At 45.6% G+C, this 20,482-nt stretch overlaps 1 protein-coding gene across 1 annotated transcript in view; it reads left to right on the top strand.

The window, feature by feature from the left end:
- The window catches only part of LOC138681001 (T-cell differentiation antigen CD6-like), a 361,581-nt gene extending 347,732 nt beyond the window's left edge, over positions 1-13,849 (top strand). The window contains exons 12-13 of the mRNA XM_069768182.1: positions 3,121-3,214; positions 12,908-13,849. Coding sequence (XP_069624283.1) covers positions 3,121-3,203 — 83 coding nt within the window. The 3' untranslated portion in view covers positions 3,204-3,214; positions 12,908-13,849. The remainder of the gene's footprint in view (positions 1-3,120; positions 3,215-12,907) is intronic.
- Positions 13,850-20,482: the final 6,633 nt, after the last annotated feature.

Below are 20,482 nucleotides of genomic sequence, written 5' to 3' on the forward strand. Positions count from 1 at the left end.
GCCTCCGCCGTGTTTTACAGATGATGTGCTATGCTTTGGATCATGAGCTGTACCGCGCCTTCACCATACTTTTCTCTTTCCATCATTCTGGTAGAGGTTGATCTTGGTTCCATCTCTCCATAGAATGTTCTTCCAGAACTGTGCTGGCTTTTTTAGATGTTTTTTAGCCTTTTTATTCTTGATACTTGTGAGTGGCTGCACCGTGCAGTGAACCCTCTGTAGTTACTTTCATGCAGTCTTCTCTTTATGGTAGATTTGGATATTGATATGCTGACCTCCTGGAGAGTGTTGGTCACTTGGTCGGCTGTTGTGAAGGGGTTTCTCTTCACCATGGAGATTATTCTGCGATCATCCACCACTATTATCTTCCGTGGGCGCCCAGGTCTTTTTGCATTGATGAGTTCACCAGCGCTTTCTTTCTTTCTCAGGATGTACCAAACTGTAGATTTTGCCACTCCAAATATTGTAGCAATTTCTCGGATGGGTTTTTTCTGTTTTCGCAGCTTAAGGATGGCTTGTTTCACCTGTATGGATAGCTCCTTTACCGCAGGTTTACTTCACAGCAAAACCTTCCAAATGCAGCACCGCACCTCAAATCAACTCCAGGCCTTTAATCTGCTTAATTGAGAATGACATAACAAAGGGATTGCCCACACCTGTCCATGAAATAGCCTTGGAGTCAATTGTCCAATTACTTTTGGTCCCTTTAAAAACAGGGTGACACATGTTAAGGAGCTGAAACCCCTAAACCCTTCATCCAATTTTAATGTGGATCCCCTCAAATGAAAGCTGAAAGTCTGAACTTCAACTGCATCTGAATTGTTTTGTTTAAAATTCATTGTTGTAATGTCTATAACCAAAATTAGAAAAATGTTGTCTCTGTCCAAATATGTATGGACGTAACTGTACTTATTTCCCCTTCTCTATATGAAATACCATATTTTGCAGGATAACTCCTGGTGTAGGGTTACTCCTATGGTACAAAATGAGCCCACTAGGAAATTAGATGGAAAAAAAATAGCCCCAAGACCATTTTTAATGGGGTGGAGCCCAGGACTATTCTTATGTGGACAAGAAAAAAGAAGCTTCCAAAAAGCCAGTCAATGTTCCCCATAGGCATACAGTATAACTCGTATAACCTGTGCTAACACCACGTAACTTAATAACGACTCTAAACACAGTAATATTCAGAATAAAAGTCCCGGCCAGTACTTAGGCAGAGAGACCAATAGGGACAGTATTCCCAAGGCACTAAAAGAAAAGTATTAGTAATGTCCATCACCAATTAATGTCCAACACCAATTAGTGTCCAACACCAATTAGAATGTTCTCAGTGAGGTCTTTTGCTCTGACTCCTCTGATTCCTTCTTCCTTTTTGATTCCGAAAAGTGGTAGGTGCCTCTAAAGGTGAAGGAGCCTCCCAGTCTACAATCTTGGTGCTGGGGTGTGCAGTCCCAAAGCTTCACAGAATGCTGGTAGATCCTCCAAGGAATGCAATTTTGCAGATATTCCTTCTCGACGGCCATCATCTTTAGAGGATTCTCTGATCCATCAGGATTTTTAGTAGGGGCTTAAGGTGTCTCCTCTTCTGCAGGGCTCGATGTGCTTGGTCAAACTTAATTGGCGTGAAGGCTTGGTCCCCTAGGATTGAATTAAAGATCGTTTGAAGCATTAGTTTAGGATTTTCCTGACCACTTGACTCTAGTATGCCCCTTATCCTTATGTCACATGAAGGCATGAAGGTCTTTTACAGTTATTTGTTGTGAAAGCACTAGTTGGTGAAGGTCTTCTACATGAAATATAATGGTGTTGTGCTTCCCCTTCCTAGAGTATCGATATGACCCGCAAGGTGAGGCATATCCTGTTTTACACATGCTATTTCCATTCTGCAAGCATCCTTTACCTCATTTATTAAGATTTTAAAATGCTCCTAAGAAAGAAAGTGTGCAAGGAGATTGCTTGATGATGCTGGAAATGTTTCATGTGTTAGCCATTCATCCTCCCCAGAGGTCCATTCCATGTCCCCCTAAAGTTGGTGGGATTAGGTGCTTTGAAGTGACCCCTTTGAGTAGAGATGTCTCCTGTATGCCAGTCACTCTGAACCCTATGTGATGGGGTTCTCCCTGTCCTAGGTGGGAGTTAAGGTCGAGGGATTTGATGCGAGTTCTAGGTGGAGGGACCCTCCCCTCAAACAGCGGCTGGACAGACATTTGTCTGGGATAATTTAGTGAATCCTGCATTGAGCAGGGGCTTAAACCAGATGCCCCAGGAGGTCTCTACCAACTCTACCATTCTATGCTGAAGGATGGGGTATGGGAAGCTTGATTTCTGTTTCCATCAGCCACCGTATGGCCATCTTGCACACTATTCTATGTGGCGGGGCCTAATGTGTCTGACCCATCTTGTGCCTGTGGCTGTAGGAAATCAATGTCCAAGTGCTGGTCTGAATTTGCCCTTTCCAAGATTACTCTACCCACCAGTAGGGGTTAAAAATTCCCCTACCTCAAGTCCTCCTGTCTTTGTCCTCCTCATGTGATACTGCTATTTTGGCACTGGGCCAAGATGGCACCGGAACAGTAGAACCCATTGGTTCTTTAAGCAGGAAGGCGTCCAAGAATTTCACGGGAGCGACCGCTGCTGAATCCACGTTTGCAGAAGTTTTAACACTCATGGAACCCATCTGGTAAGGTTGTATATATGCAGTGGAGCAATTTAATAGAAGGTGCCTTGCAGAAGCTCTCCCAATGTGTTTTTCCTCAGCTCAGCATCTAGGTCACCCCCCACTCTCTGTTTTTCAAATACATATGAAGAGGTTATGACAATTTTAAATATAAAGAGAAAATAATCAGCTTACCCTTGACAAGTTATAACAATTTCTCTTACCATGTGAAAACCCTTGTGCCTTCCTTATAACACTGATCCTTTCATGTCGTCCTCACACCACAGACTCTATTATAGTGAACGATTCAGACTGACAGACATCTATACATCTATATTAACAAGTTTTCTGCTCTTTGTACAGCAGCAGCTATCCTGCTGATCATAGTGTTTGACTTTTTCACTTAGCCCATCACAGAGGATTCTTCTATTCAAGCTGTGATCCTGTCCCTTCTCTTTCAGGTCAACAGAATTCGCTGTTCCCACCACAGCCCTATGAAGCATCCTCTGAATATGATGATGTCAGTTCTGTCACTTCTGTTTGATAAGACGTGTGGTAAGCAATTAAGAGATATGGATATAAGGATATATGGTACACTGGCAGGAGCAAGGATTATTTAATATTTACTCTTCTTAGCTCTCAGGGTAAAGCACCATGGTAGTCTTTAGACCTTAGAGTATAGTGAGAGACTGTAGATGGAGGGCTCTTTAGAGAGTAGATGACTGTAGATTGAGGGCTCTCTAGATAATGGGTGATTATAGATGGAGGGCTCTGTAGAGAGTAGGTGACTGTAAATGGAGGGCTCTGTAGAGAATGGGGGACTGTAGATGGAGGGTTCTGTAGAGAATGGGTGACTGTAGATGAAGGGCTCTGTAGAGAATGGGTGACTGTAGATGGAGGGCTCTGTAGAGCAGGGGTGTCAAACTGCATTCCTCGAGGGCTGCAAACAGGTCATGTTTTCAGGATTTCCTTGTACTGCACAGGTGATAATTTAATCACCAACTCATTATTTGTGTAGGTGATTAAATTATCACCTGTGCAGTACAAGGAAATCCTGAAAACATGACCTGTTTGCAGCCCTCGAGGAATGCAGTTTGACACCCCTGCTGTAGAGTATGGGTGACTCTAGATGGAGGGTTCTGTAGAGAATGGGTGACAGTAGATGGAGGGCTCTGTAGAGAATGGGTGACTGTAGATGGAGGGTTCTGTAGAGAATGGGTGACTGTAGATGGAGGGTTCTGTAGAGAACGGGTGACTGTAGATGGAGGGCTCTGTCGAGAGTGGCTGACTGTAGATGGATGGCTCTGCATGGGGTGGGTGTTATGATCTGGTGGTTTAGGAGCAACATGGGACGAGCTCTGAAGGAGGTGGTACCTGTACTGACCGCAGTCCCTAAGCTCAACACAACACTAGAAGTAGCCGTGGGATGCTCCTGTCACTCCCTAGGCACCTCGTCACAGCCTAAGAACTAACTACCCCTAAAGATAGAAACAGGAAGACTATCTTGCCTCAGAGAATATCCCCAAAGGATAGATAGCCCCCCACAAGTAATGACTGTGAGTGGAGAGGGAAAAGACATACACAGAATGAAACCAGGATGAAGCACAGGAGGCCAGTCTAGCTAGATAGATTGGACAGGATAGAATACTGTGCGGTCAGTATTAAAAACTAAAAAAATCCACACAGAGTTTACAAAAATCTCCACACCTGACTAAAGGTGTGGAGGGTAAATCTGCTTCCCAGAGCTTCCAGCTTAACTGAATTAATCCATACTGACAAGCTGGACAAAACATAGAATGCACAGAATGAATAAGTCCACAACATGTGGACAGAAAAGAGCAAAGCAAGGACTTATCTTTGCTGAAATGGACAGGATATCAGGGAAATCCAAGAGAGATGTGAATCCAACCAGGAACCATAGACAAGTGGCACTGGCTGAAGGAAGAGCCAGGCATAAATAGCCAAGCAGAAAGACAATCAGTGGAAGCAGCTGCAGACTGCTAAATCCAAGGAGCAGTCATACCACTTAAAACCACCGGAGGGAGCCCAAGAGCAGAACTCACAAAAGTGCCACTTACAACCACCGGAGGGAGCCCAAGAGCGGAATTCACAACAGGTGGGTGACTGTAGATGGAGGACTCTGTAGAGACAGTGACTGTAGGTAGAGGGCTTTGTAGAGAGGATGACTGTAGGTGAAGGACTCTGCAGAGAGAGTAACTGTAGGGAGAAGGCTCTGTAGAGAGTAGGTGCCTGTAGACAGATGACTCTGTAGAGGGTAGGTGATATTAGGATTCGGAAGAGAGAAACCCGAGAAGTGGACCCTCTGGGTCACGGCTACAGAGCCTCCGAGGACGAGCGGACCAGATAGAGCCATCCCTATACAGGGAGTGTTTGGAACAGGCCCAAGGAGGATGAAGGCAGAGAACAGAGGTGGCAGGAGCGGCAGAGACACCAGACTGGCTGAGACAGCAGAGACTGTTATGGACCTGGTGGTTAGGAGCACCCGGAACGACCTGATGGTTAAACTCACACAGGACAAGCTCTGGGGAGTGGGAGCTCTGCTGACCACAACCCCTAATCCTATCACACAACTAGAAATAGCCGTGGAGCGTACCTAACTCTGCCTAGACGCCTCATCACAGCCTAAGAGCTAACTAGCCCTAGAGACAGAAAATAAAGCCTACCTTGCCTCAGAGAAATTCCCCAAAGGAAAAGGCAGCCCCCCACATATATTGACTGTGAGTTAAGATGAAAGTCACAAACACAGAAATGAAACAGGTTTCAGCAAAGGGAGGCCAGACTTACTAAACAGACTGAGGATAGGAAAGGTATCTTTGCGGTCAGCACAAAAAACTACAAAAAGACCACGCAGAGTGTGCAAAAAGACCTCCGCACCGACTCACGGTGCGGAGGTACCACTCTGCATCCCAGAGCTTCCAGCTAGCAAGGCAAAATCATGATAGCAAGCTGGACAAGGAAACAATGAACAAATAATTAACTAGCAGGGACTTAGCTTCTGCTGGAGTAGACAGGTCACCAGAAAGATCCAAGAGCGAACTGAACCAGTACAAGAACATTGACAGCTGGCATGGAGTAACGATCTGAGTGGAGTTAAATAGAGCAGCCAGCCAAAGAATAAACTACATCACCTGTGGAAGGAACCTCAGAAGCAGCAGCTCCACTTACAGCCACCAGAGGGAGTCCATGGACATAACTCGCCGAAGTACCATTCATGACCACAGGAGGGAGTTCGATAACAGAATTCACAACAGTACCCCCCCTTGAGGAGGGGTCACCGAACCCTCACCAGAGCCCCCAGGCCGATTAGGACGAGCCAAATGAAAGGCACGAACTAGATCGGCAGCATGAACATCAGAGGCAAAAACCCAGGAATTATCTTCCTGACCATAACCCTTCCACTTGACCAGGTACTGGAGTTTCCGTCTCGAAATACGAGAATCCAAAATCTTCTCCACCACATACTCCAACTCCCCCTCGACCAACACCGGGGCAGGAGGATCAACGGAGGGAACCATAGGCGCCACATATCTCCGCAATAACGACCTATGGAACACATTATGGATGGCAAAAGAAACTGGAAGGGCCAAACGAAATGACACAGGATTGAGAACTTCAGAAATCTTATACGGACCAATGAAACGAGGCTTAAACTTAGGAGAGGAAGCCTTCATAGGAACATAACGAGACAACAACCAAACCAAATCCCCAACACGAAGTCGGGGACCAACACAGTGACGGCGGTTAGCGAAACGTTGAGCCTTCTCCTGGGACAATGTCAAATTGTCCACCACATGAGTCCAAATCTGCTGCAACCTGTCCACCACAGTATCAACACCAGGACAGTCCGAAGGCTCAACCTGCCCTGAAGAGAAACGAGGATGGAAACCAGAATTACAGAAAAAAGGCGAAACCAAAGTAGCCGAGCTGGCCCGATTATTGAGGGCGCACTCAGCCAAAGGCAAGAAGGACACCCAATCATCCTGATCAGCAGAAACAAAGCATCTCAGATATGTTTCCAAAGTCTGATTAGTTCGTTCGGTTTGGCCATTTGTCTGAGGATGGAAAGCCGAAGAAAAAGACAAATCAATGCCCATCTTAGCACAAAAGGACCGCCAAAACCTCGAAACAAACTGGGAACCTCTGTCCGAGACGATGTTCTCCGGAATGCCATGCAAACGAACCACATGCTGGAAAAACAATGGCACCAAATCAGAAGAGGAAGGTAATTTAGACAAGGGTACCAAATGGACCATCTTAGAGAAGCGATCACAAACCACCCAAATGACCGACATCCTTTGAGAGACAGGGAGATCTGAAATAAAATCCATGGAAATATACGTCCAGGGCCTCTTCGGGACCGGCAAGGGCAAAAGCAACCCACTGGCATGAGAACAGCAGGGCTTAGCCCGAGTACAAGTCCCACAGGACTGCACAAAAGAACGCACATCCCGTGACAAAGAAGGCCACCAAAAGGATCTAGCCACCAAATCTCTGGTACCAAAGATTCCAGGATGACCAGCCAACACCGAACAATGAACCTCAGAGATAACTCTACTAGTCCATCTATCAGGGACAAACAGTCTCTCCGCTGGACAACGGTCAGGTCTATCAGCCTGAAACTTCTGCAGCACCCGCCGCAAATCAGGGGAGATGGCAGACAAAATTACCCCCTCTTTGAGAATACCCGCCGGCTCAGGAACACCCGGAGAGTCAGGCACAAAACTCCTTGACAGGGCATCAGCCTTCACATTCTTAGAGCCCGGAAGGTACGAAACCACAAAATCAAAACGGGAGAAAAACAGCAACCATCGAGCCTGTCTACGATTCAACCGTTTGGCAGACTCGAGATAAGTCAAATTCTTGTGATCCGTCAAGACCACCTCGCGATGCTTGGCTCCTTCAAGCCAATGTCGCCACTCCTCGAATGCCCACTTCATGGCCAACAACTCTCGATTGCCAACTTCATAATTGCGCTCAGCAGGCGAGAATTTTCTAGAAAAGAAGGCACATGGTTTCATCACCGAGCCATCAGAACTTCTTTGCGACAAAACCGCCCCTGCTCCAATCTCAGAAGCATCAACCTCGACCTGAAATGGAAGCGAAACATCTGGCTGGCACAACACAGGGGCAGAAGAAAAACGACGCTTCAACTCCTGAAAAGCCTCTACAGCCGCAGTGGACCAATTGACCACATCAGCACCTTTCTTGGTCAAATCAGTCAACGGTTTATCAACACTAGAAAAATTAGCGATGAAGCGACGGTAAAAATTAGCAAAGCCCAGGAACTTCTGCAGGCTCTTCACAGATGTCGGCTGAGTCCAATCATAAATGGCCTGAACTTTAACAGGGTCCATCTCAATAGTAGAAGGGGAAAAAATGAAACCCAAAAATGAAACCTTCTGAACCCCAAAGATACATTTCGACCCCTTTACAAACAAGGAATTCGCACGAAGGACCTGGAACACCATTCTGACCTGCTTCACATGAGACTCCCAATCATCCGAAAAGACCAAAATATCATCCAAATATACAATCATGAATCTATCCAGGTACTTTCGGAAGATGTCATGCATAAAGGACTGAAACACAGATGGAGCATTAGAAAGCCCGAATGGCATAACCAGGTACTCAAAATGGCCCTCGGGCGTATTAAATGCTGTTTTCCATTCATCGCCCCGTTTAATTCGCACAAGATTATATGCCCCTCGAAGATCTATCTTGGTGAACCAACTAGCCCCCTTAATCCGAGCAAACAAATCAGACAGCAGCGGCAAAGGGTACTGAAATTTGACTGTGATCTTATTAAGAAGGCGGTAATCAATACAAGGTCTCAAAGAACCATCCTTCTTGGCCACAAAAAAGAACCCTGCTCCCAACGGTGATGACGACGGACGAATATGACCTTTCTCCAAGGATTCCTTTATATAACTCCACATAGCGGCGTGCTCTGGCACAGATAAATTAAACAGTCGGCCCTTAGGAAACTTACTACCGGGAATCAAATTAATAGCACAGTCGCAATCCCTATGAGGAGGTAGGGCACTGGATTTGGGCTCATCAAATACATCCCGGTAATCTGACAAAAACTCAGGGACTTCAGAAGGAGTGGAAGGCGAAATTGACAGCAATGGAACATCACCATGTACCCCCTGACAACCCCAGCCGGAGACAGACATAGATTTCCAATCCAATACTGGATTATGGACCTGTAGCCATGGCAACCCCAAAACGACCACATCATGCAGATTATGCAACACCAAAAAGCGAATATCCTCCTGATGTGCAGGAGCCATGCACATGGTCAATTGCGTCCAGTATTGAGGCTTATTCTTGGCCAAAGGCGTAGCATCAATTCCTCTCAATGGAATAGGATACTGCAAGGGCTCCAAGAAAAAACCACAGCGCCTGGCAAACTCCAAGTCCATCAAATTCAGGGCAGCGCCTGAATCCACAAATGCCATAACAGAATAGGAGGACAACGAGCAAATCAGAGTAACGGACAAAAGAAATTTTGACTGCACTGTACCAATGGTGGCAGACCTAGCGAACCACTTAGTGCGCTTAGGACAATCGGAGATAGCATGAGTGGAATCACCACAGTAAAAACACAGCCCATTCCGACGTCTGTGTTCTTGCCGTTCAGCTCTGGTCAAAGTCCTATCACATTGCATAGGCTCAGGCCTATGCTCAGAGAATACCGCCAAATGGTGCACAGCTTTGCGCTCACGCAAGCGCCGATCGATCTGAATGGCCAAGGACATAGACTCATTCAGACCAGCAGGCGTGGGAAATCCCACCATGACATCCTTAAGGGCTTCAGAAAGACCCTTTCTGAAATTTGCCGCCAGGGCACACTCATTCCACTGAGTAAGCACAGACCACTTTCTAAACTTCTGACAATACACCTCCGCTTCATCCTGACCCTGACACAAAGCCAGCAAGATTTTCTCTGCCTGATCCACTGAATTTGGTTCATCATAAAGCAATCCAAGCGCCAGAAAAAACGCATCTACATCACACAATGCATCTCCTGGCGCAAGGGAAAATGCCCAGTCTTGAGGGTCACCACGCAACAAAGAAATAATGATTTTTACTTGTTGAACGGGGTCACCAGAGGAGCGGTGTTTCAAAGCTATAAACAGTTTACAATTATTTTTGAAATTCAGGAACTTAGATCTATCCCCAGAAAACAAATCAGGAATTGGAATTCTAGTCTCTAACATCGGATTCTGAACCACAAAATCTTGAATGTTTTGTACCCTTGCAGTGAGATGATCCACACAAGAGGACAGACCTTGAATGTCCATATCTACACCTGTGTCCTGAACCACCCAGAGGTTAAGGGGAAAAGAAAGACAAAACACACTGCAGAGAAAAAAAAATGGTCTCAGAACGTCTCTTATCCCTCTATTGAGATGCATTAATACTTCTCGCCAGCTGTACTGTTATGGACCTGGTGGTTAGGAGCACCCGGAACGACCTGATGGTTAAACTCACACAGGACAAGCTCTGGGGAGTGGGAGCTCTGCTGACCGCAACTGTGTCTGCCACTCATTACAGTTTTCCTCCACTGAAAAAAGCAATGGCGCCTGTTTAGTCCTGTTACCAATTTTGAACTGCATTTAGCCTACTTTATTATTTGGGCCTACTAACTGTGTCTGCCACTCATTACAGTTTTCCTCCACTGAACAAAGCAATGCCGCCTGTTTAGTCCTGTTACCAATTTTTAACTGCATTTAGCCCACTTTATTATTTGGGCCTACTAACTGTGTCTGCCACTCATTACAGTTTTCCTCCACTGAACAATGCTATGCCGCCTGTTTAGTCCTGTTACCAATTTTGAACTGCATTTAGCCTACTTTATTATTTGGGCCTATATCTGTGTTTCCTCCTCATCCTGCCCTTTGCCCAGCCACTGCTAGATGAGTCTGCTGGTACATTGACCCAGACCACTACATTCACCTTGCACTCTACACAGCCAGAATCTGACCCTGCTGAAAGTCACGTTCCCCTTCCCGCATACTATACCACCTTACATGGGGACAAAGAGGAAGGTGCAGATGAAAGTGCAGGTTCCTTCATCAGGTGGGGGGGCATACTCATTGGCGACGTCACTGGCACAGGGCCCCTTATAGTACGCAAAAGTGTCTCTGCCAGTGGGAGGCGCCACCCGCCGTCAAACACACCGCCATACTATGAGGAACCCTGTGCCATTGCCAACAAGTAGGCCCCCCACTTGCTCAGGATCACAGCACTTGCAAAGTTGAAATACTTACCTCTCCCTGCTCCACCGCCATGACGTATTCCGAGTTTCCTGGGACCACGAAAATCTTGAGCCAGCCATACCCCCCCCCCCACAACTTTAGCCAAATGACTCCAGTTTTCAATGCCTAACTATTATTATAAAGTAAATTAAGATTGACAAGCTTAAGTAATAAGAATTGATGTTTTTGGCATTAAAATAGGCACTGTACGTGTTTTCCTGTCCTCCGCTCACTGCCGACTTTGATTCCCCATTGACTTGCATTGGGTTTCGTGTTTCAGTCGGCCCCCGACTTTTCGCAATAATCGTCCGATTTCACCCGACCCTACTTTTGACAAAGTCGGGTTTCACGAAACCCGACTCGATCCGAAAAAAGTAAAAGTCGCTCAACTCTAGTCAGAGCTACTTCTTTTCACCCCAACTCAGCGTGTCTTATATTCCTATGTTTTGTCATGCCACTATGGCCAGTCATACCCAGTGATAGTGAATCCGAGGAGGAGGAGACGAATGTGGGTGCATCCGCTTTTGAGGCAACGCATCACTAAAGGCCATTTCCACTGGCTATATGCATTTCTGCAAACACATCCCGACAAATTTTTCCAGTATTGTCGCATGAGTATTGCGACCTTTGATATTTTGTTGGAGACAGTGCAACCTGGAATAACATTTCAGAACACCAGGATGCGGAAATGTATATCTGCAGAGGAGCATCTTCTCCTTACTTTATGGTATGTATTCCTCATCCGCACATACTCTATGTTGATGATGTGTTTCTAATAAATGTGTTTGTCATGCTACCCCACTCCATGGTGTCACTAATTCGTCACGTACCCGCTCTCAGCACGTGACTTGGGATGGTGCCTGCAAGGGTTAATCTATCTCCCCACTCTCAGTCCAGCATTAAACCTCTGTCCTATGCTGTAATGGGAGCATAAATCACACACTGACCCAGGCCACACACCCTCTCCTACACGCTGCCGCCACTCATCGAACACACGGGCAATGAGTCCCGGGAATATTAATAATAATATTGTCTACCACTCATAAGGCTCACACACCTTAGGCTATGGATTCGTTAGAACATTCAAAGTTCAACTTGTTAAAGTTTTATACTTTAATACTAAAAGGTTCAGTGCTTACAGTAAGAAAAAGGTATAAAAATATGATAATAAAAAGACATACAACTTATGCAAAACAGTATAAAATAACAGGAGAAAACTTACAGAAATCATCTAACTTGGTAGTCTGCTTTCTGCTCCCTGAGGGGGGGTGAATGGAGTTGGTGGAACACATCAGCGTCGGCTGCCCTCACATGTGAACACGATTCTAGGTATACAGGTCTACTTTATAGCTTTGGTCTGGATGTCAGGTTTCTAGACCAGCCCCTCAGGTTAATATCATAATTGCTTGATTTTGATTGGACCACGGCCACACTACCAATGAATATATTATTTTCTCTTGAGATCCTTTGTGTAAACGTTCTCACAGAGATACTATCAGGCCATAATTGACATCTCTCTTCCAAGAGCTAGGAGGTGTCAAGTGTTACCCTTTCTTCTTGGTCCTAGCTAGACCCCCTGGTGAGATTTGGATACAGAAGTCTGCTTGTCTCAGGAAAATACATATTAACACCTGGGTGAGACATGCAGCCTTCAGGACAGATGTTACTAGTCACACAATACCTATACATAGGTCACTGCACACATATATATATATATACTGTATATATATATACACATATTTCACCACTGTGTTATTTATTTTTGCTTAGCAGCTGATGTAAATTTAGTATTACTATATGTACAAACTCAACTAAAATATGTAGTTAATGTTAAATTCACATAGTCACTGTTAATTTTTGAAAGTACTGCTAGCCTGGCTTGTTAGTTCCACAGTACTTGTGTTGTATAGGAATTTTCAAATTCATTCAAACCTTGTTAATTGTAATTTTTGTCTGCTTTCAGCTTCCTGACAACTGGCCTTTCTTATGCTGCCCTACATATGGAATTTTTAATTGGGAGGTCAGCTATCTCCGGCATAGTCCGGGCTACCTGTGTGGAAATCTGGTTCAGACTACATGAACTGGTCATGCCTGTGCCCAAGATGGAAGACTGGATGCGGATGGCATGTGGCTTTCAGGAGCATTGTCAATTCCCAAATTGCAAGGAGCCCTTGATGGGAAACACATCCATGTGCATAAGCCGCCGAACTCAGGGTCCCAATTCTATAATTATAAACAGTATTTTTCTGTAGTGCTATTAGCTGTGGTTGACAGTCACTACAGGTTAATAATTGTAGATATTGGGGCCTATGAGGGAACTGGAGACTCTAGAGTCTTCAATTCTTCCATTATGGGTCGGCGGCTTCGCCATAACCAGTTGGACCTACCACCGCCACGTCAACTTCCAGGCTCCAATGTAGAAGCTGTGCCGTATGTCATTGTGGCAGATGAGGCCTTACAGTTAACAAGACATGTCATGAGGCCATATCCCCGTCGAAACCTGGACCACCGGCGGCAGATATTTAACTTACATTTATCATGGGCAAGGCGACTAGTGGAGTGCGCCTTTGGTATTCTTTGTGCCAAATGGTGGGTTCTCCAGTCAGCCATTCAGCTGAGTGAAGCCAACGTCAATGAAGTTATCAAAGTTTGTGTAGTACTACATAATTTCACCAGACTACATGAGTGCTCCTAAGCTGATGATGCTGAAGGTGTGTTGCCCAATGTGGGTAGGCCTACACCACATGTCATCCCTCAGCGTCGTCCACTTTCAGGACTCAAAGTCCACAATGTTTTTACAAATTATTTTCTTACACCTCAGGGTGCTACTCCCTGGCAAGATAATGCTGTCTCTATGTTATAATTTCAAAATTTTATTATATATATAAACAATTATTTCTGATAAGTTACTGTGTGTTGATTTAATTTATTTAAGAGATTTTTTTAAATCTAATTAGGTATTGTATATTAATGATTGTTCGAACAAACATAAATTGGCTTTTTAAACTTTTTTATAACACAAAAATTTTTTTGGTATTAACCAAAACCATATTCAACTCATATGGCTTTTGTGGCCATAGAAATTTGGCCATACATATTTGTAACATATACTTCAACTATGAAAGCATTAAACAAAATATTTTTGCATCAGCAAAAAACATAACCAAAACAAAATTAAAGATTCTGAAACGTTGGTGGAGGTGATGGTGGCAGTCCAGATTCCAGATCTTGCTGCCTTTGTGGGGCAAATTGTCCTTCACCCTGTGTGGGAATATTCTCTTCTTGCCCATGCAGAAGATGTTGGCCATGGTCTGATTGTAGGCTTGCCAAGTGACCATACGGATATTGTGCATGTGTCTCCTGGGGATTATAGAAGCCATGTGACTCATACCCCCAATATGGCCATGTCGTCCAAACCCAGGTTGGGAACAGCCTCCAACACTGGGTCTGTACAAGTGGCCATATTGGGAAGGTTGGTGGTAGGATGTGTTGTGAATTCTGTGGCAGAGCTCCCTCCTGTAGTCACAAGTGGTACTTCGGCTGATTCTCTCTGTGAGCTTCCGTTGGTGGAGGAAAGTGGTACTGCGGCTTCTGAGTTTCCTTCCTCAGGTGATGTGGTGAAGTCGTTAGGTGCTGCTCTATTTAACTCCACCTAGTGCTTTGATCCTGGCCTCCAGTCAATGTTCTAGTATTGGACCTGTTTCCTCCTGGATCGTTCCTGTGGCCTGCTGCTCTGCATAGCTAAGTTCTGCTTTGCTATTTTGTTTGCTGTTTTTTTCTGTTCAGCTTGTCTATTTGTTTTTTCCTGCTTGCTGGAAGCTCTGGGACGCAGAGGGTGTACCTCTGTGCCGTTAGTTCGGTACGGAGGGTCTTTTTGCCCCCTTTGCGTGGTTTTTGTAGGGTTTTGTGTTGACCGCAAAGTTACCTTTCCTATCCTCGCTCTGTTCAGAAAGTCGGGCCTCACTTTGCTAAATCTATTTCATCTCTACGTTTGTCTTTTCATCTTAACTCACAGTCATTATATGTGGGGGCTGCCTTTTCCTTTGGGGTATTTCTCTGAGGCAAGGTAGGCTTATTTTCTATCTTCAGGCTAGCTAGTTTCTCAGGCTGTGCCGAGTTGCATAGGTAGCGTTAGGCGCAATCCACGGCTGCCTCTAGTGTGGTTGGAGAGGATTAGGGATTGCGGTCAGCAGAGTTCCCACGTCTCAGAGCTCGTTCTATGTTTTTGGGTTATTGTCAGGTCACTGTATGTGCTTTGACCTCTATGTCCATTGTGGTACTGAATTATCTTATCATAACAAGGATGGCATTTGTGGCTGTTGTGGCAATGGTTCGTTTTGGGGGGAAAAGGGTTGAAGTGTAGGCACACGTGGAAGAGCTGCATCAGATCCCTGTTGAGCATGCACTTGTAGGGTTATTTGTACTCATGTGGTTAGGGGGTGACAGATGCCATCTCTTCAAGAATTAAAACACCTTATATAGGGTATTGGGGGGGGGTTTGCATGCATCAATAAGTATCTGAATGCACCCTCTTACACGTAGCCTCACCTCACTGGGTAGGGGATAGGGGTACCGGGCCAACCTGGAATATGCCTCCTCTCCCTCATCCTGGGCAGCCCTGGACAGATAGTTCAGAACCCCCGTATCCACATGCCTCCTTGTATCCTCTAGTTTTCTTCTTCACCCACGGCAAGATATCACAGCAGGCTGTGGGGAGGCCTCCAGCGGTACAGTAGGGCTGCTGCTGTTTCCAGATCTTCCTGGCTGACAGGTGCTGGTGCAGCATCTGGGCCTGTTGTTGGTGGAGCTTCTGTTGCAGAGGGAGGGATGCAGCTGGAAGGATCAGAGGATGGGCCAGCCACCTCTTCATCTTCCCCGACCGGATCAATTATGGCCTCTGAATCTGACCCTGTCTCCCTCTCAGTGAGGTTGGACTGAGTTCTGTTATGAAAGTGTGAAATTTATAAAAAAAATAATATATGAGCATAAAATACATATGTATAATGTGGTGTTATGTATGAACTTACGGTCTGAGATCCATACTGGGAATAAGAAATGATAGGCGGTCATAATATATGTATTTCCTTTTTTTAGGTGCGGAAGCACCACTCCTGGCCGGCTGCTGTCTTTCCCTCCTATATTGGTCGCATATGCTGCGCCATCGTCTCATAATATCTTCCACTGCAATGACAATCAAATAATGTATAAGGGCATTGCGCACAGTGGTACAGTTTGAGATTTTGCATAGTCATGTGGCCTAGTAAGCTGCATTTTTTAAACATTATCTTCATTCATAATAATGTGATTACAAACATCAGAATAGGATTTAAGGAGATAGTGTGAAAACATGTTATTTACTGCAGTTTATAATATTATTTGAAAAAGATGAGTGAACTTACTTAGTTGCTGCTGTCCCTCACGTGGACACTGTTCACAATCCTGAAAAAGAAGGCCACATATACTCCTCCATGCTGCCTCTTTTCTGGCCCGGTTGGAATAGTGGGCTTCCCTCTGGTCCCAGATTTCTGGCCTTTCTTGGACCAGGACCAGAAGCATTTCCACGTTAATCAGAGAAGCCATGCTGCAGGACTCCATGGAGGCATTCTCCGGGATGTGTGGCTCGCTTTTTGAGCTAATTAGCATGTCTAAGCTTCCTGATAAGGCTTGGTACATTTCCTGTCACCTGGGAAAGTCTTGCATATTTCTCGCAAGTCACACGCATGGTCCGTGTGTAATCCATATTTTTGTCTCCCCATATACTTTCATTGGTGTATTTTTTGTGCAATATACTGACAATTGCAGCATGCTGAGATTTTCTCAGTCCGTAAAATACGGCTGAGAAATATACGGCTGATGAAAGCTGCCCCACAGAGAAACATTGGTCCGTGTGCAATGAGTTGTTTTTGCGCCTCTCCCTCATCCGTATTTCTCTCTAGTGTGACCCCGGCCTAAAACTTACATTGTTCTTAAAGGGAATCTGTCACCTCATTTTGCATTACAAAATTACTCATGCTCTGTTCAAAATTACTCATGCTCTGTTCACACTGCTTAACAGCGCAGATTCATTCAGCCCCACCATCCAACACAAGAGACGCTCTCACAAATCACTTACCATCTGCTCACTCTTTCTATCCACCTTCTCCTAGTCGCAGGAGACATCTCTCCCAACCCGGCCCCCCATGTTATAGCCAGTCAAACCTCCCAACTGCTACACTCAGAAACCCCTGTAACATTATTAATATTCCCTGCATGCCTTCTGTCTCTTTGAATTGTGTCCTTTGGAATTCTCGCTCTGTGTGTAATAAACTCTCCTTCATCCATGACTTCTTCCTTTCTAATTCTCTTAACCTCCTGGCTCTTACTGAAACCTGGATCCAGCAGTCAGACACCACCGCAGCTGCTGCTCTTTCATATGGTGGACTGTTATGTTTGCTAATGACAGGTGTTATGAAGGCAATCCAGAAACACAGTGTGCTTAGCGATCAGAGCGCACACAGTGATCTGACAAATACCCAAAAATACAAGAACGAGCTCTGAGACGTGGAAACTCTGTAGACTGCACACCTGATCCTATCCTAAACACAACTAAAAGCGGCTGTGGATTGCGCCTAACAACTACCTAGGCAACTCGGCACAGCCTAAGAAACTAGCTAGCCTGAAGATAGAAAAATAGGCCTGACTTGCCCCAGAGAAATTCCCCAAAGGAAAAGGCAGCCCCCCACATATAATGACTGTGAGTAAGATGAAAAGACAAAACGTAGGGATGAAATAGATTCAGCAAAGTGGGGCCCGATATTCTAGGACAGAGCGAGGACAGTAAAGCGAACTTTGCAGTCTACAAAAAACCCTAAAGCAAAACCACGCAAAGGGGGCAAAAAAAAACCCACCGTGCCAAACTAACGGCACGGCGGTACACCCTTTGCGTCTCAGAGCTTCCAGCAAAACAAAAGACAAGCTGGACAGAAAAAAAGCAACAAAAAAGCAAAAGGCACTTAGCTATACAGAGCAGCAGGTCACAGGAACAATCAGGAGAAGCTCAGATCCAACACTGAAACATTGACAAGGAGCAAGGATAGCAGCATCAGGCGGAGTTAAGTAATGAAGCAGTTAACGAGCTCACCAGAACACCTGAGGGAGGAAGCTCAGAAGCTGCAGTACCACTTGTGACCACAGGAGTGAATTCAGCCACAGAATTCACAACAGTACCCCCCCCTTGAGGAGGGGTCACCGAACCCTCACCAGAGCCCCCAGGCCGACCAGGATGAGCCGCATGAAAGGCACGAACAAGATCGGAAGCATGAACATCAGAGGCAAAAACCCAGGAATTATCTTCCTGAGCATAACCCTTCCATTTAACCAGATACTGGAGTTTCCGTCTAGAAACACGAGAATCCAAAATCTTCTCCACAATATACTCCAATTCCCCCTCCACCAAAACCGGGGCAGGAGGCTCAACAGATGGAACCATAGGTGCCACGTATCTCCGCAACAACGACCTATGGAATACATTATGTATGGAAAAGGAGTCTGGGAGGGTCAAACGAAAAGACACAGGATTGAGAACCTCAGAAATCCTATACGGACCAATAAAACGAGGTTTAAATTTAGGAGAGGAAACCTTCATAGGAATATGACGAGAAGATAACCAAACCAGATCCCCAACACGAAGTCGGGGACCCACACGGCGTCTGCGATTAGCGAAACGTTGAGCCTTCTCCTGAGACAAGGTCAAATTGTCCACTACCTGAGTCCAGATCTGCTGCAACCTATCCACCACAGAATCCACACCAGGACAGTCCGAAGACTCAACCTGTCCTGAAGAGAAACGAGGATGGAACCCAGAATTGCAAAAAAATGGAGAAACCAAGGTAGCCGAGCTGGCCCGATTATTAAGGGCGAACTCAGCCAACGGCAAAAAGGACACCCAATCATCCTGGTCTGCAGAAACAAAACATCTCAGATATGTTTCCAAGGTCTGATTGGTTCGTTCGGTCTGGCCATTAGTCTGAGGATGGAAAGCCGAGGAAAAGGATAGGTCAATGCCCATCCTACCACAAAAGGCTCGCCAAAACCTTGAAACAAACTGGGAACCTCTGTCAGAAACAATATTCTCAGGAATGCCATGCAACCGAACCACATGCTGAAAGAACAAAGGTACCAAATCAGAGGAGGAAGGCAATTTAGCCAAGGGCACCAGATGGACCATTTTAGAAAAGCGATCACAGACCACCCAAATGACTGACATCTTTTGAGAAACGGGAAGGTCAGAAATGAAATCCATCGAAATATGTGTCCAAGGCCTCTTTGGGACCGGCAAGGGCAAAAGCAACCCACTGGCACGAGAACAGCAGGGCTTAGCCCTAGCACAAATCCCACAGGACTGCACAAAAGTACGTACATCCCGTGACAGAGATGGCCACCAGAAGGATCTAGCCACTAACTCTCTGGTACCAAAGATTCCAGGATGACCAGCCAACACCGAACAATGAAGTTCAGAGATAAGTTTATTAGTCCACCTATCAGGGACGAACAGTTTCTCTGCTGGACAACGATCAGGTTTATTCGCCTGAAATTTTTGCAGCACCCGCCGCAAATCAGGGGAGATGGCAGACACAATGACTCCTTCCTTGAGGATACCCGCTGGCTCAGATAAACCCAGAGAGTCGGGCACAAAACTCCTAGACAGAGCATCCGCCCTCACATTTTTAGAGCCCGGAAGGTACGAAATCACAAAGTCGAAGCGGGCAAAAAATAACGACCAACGGGCCTGTCTAGGATTCAAGCGCTTGGCAGACTCGAGATAAGTCAAGTTCTTATGATCAGTCAATACCACCACGCGATGCTTAGCTCCTTCAAGCCAATGACGCCACTCCTCGAATGCCCACTTCATGGCCAGCAACTCTCGATTGCCCACATCATAATTACGCTCAGCGGGCGAAAACTTCCTGGAAAAGAAAGCACATGGTTTCATCACTGAGCAATCAGAACCTCTCTGTGACAAAACCGCCCCTGCTCCAATCTCAGAAGCATCAACCTCGACCTGGAACGGAAGAGAAACATCTGGCTGACACAACACAGGGGCAGAACAAAAACAACGCTTCAACTCCTGAAAAGCTTCCACAGCAGCAGAAGACCAATTAACCAAATCAGCACCCTTCTTGGTCAAATCGGTCAATGGTTTGGCAATGCTAGAAAAATTACAGATGAAGCGTCGATAAAAATTAGCAAAGCCCAGGAACTTTTGCAGACTTTTCAGAGATGTCGGCTGAGTCCAATCCTGGATGGCTTGGACCTTAACTGGATCCATCTCGATAGTAGAAGGGGTAAAGATGAACCCTAAAAATGAAACTTTCTGCACACCGAAGAGACACTTTGATCCCTTCACAAACAAAGAGTTAGCACGCAGGACCTGAAAAACCATTCTGACCTGCTTCACATGAGACTCCCAATCATCTGAGAAGATCAAAATGTCATCCAAGTAAACAATCAGGAATTTATCCAGATACTCACGGAAGATGTCATGCATAAAAGACTGAAA

The sequence above is a fragment of the Ranitomeya imitator genome, chromosome 5 (assembly GCF_032444005.1).
Source record: "Ranitomeya imitator isolate aRanImi1 chromosome 5, aRanImi1.pri, whole genome shotgun sequence".
Lineage (NCBI taxonomy): Eukaryota > Metazoa > Chordata > Amphibia > Anura > Dendrobatidae > Ranitomeya > Ranitomeya imitator.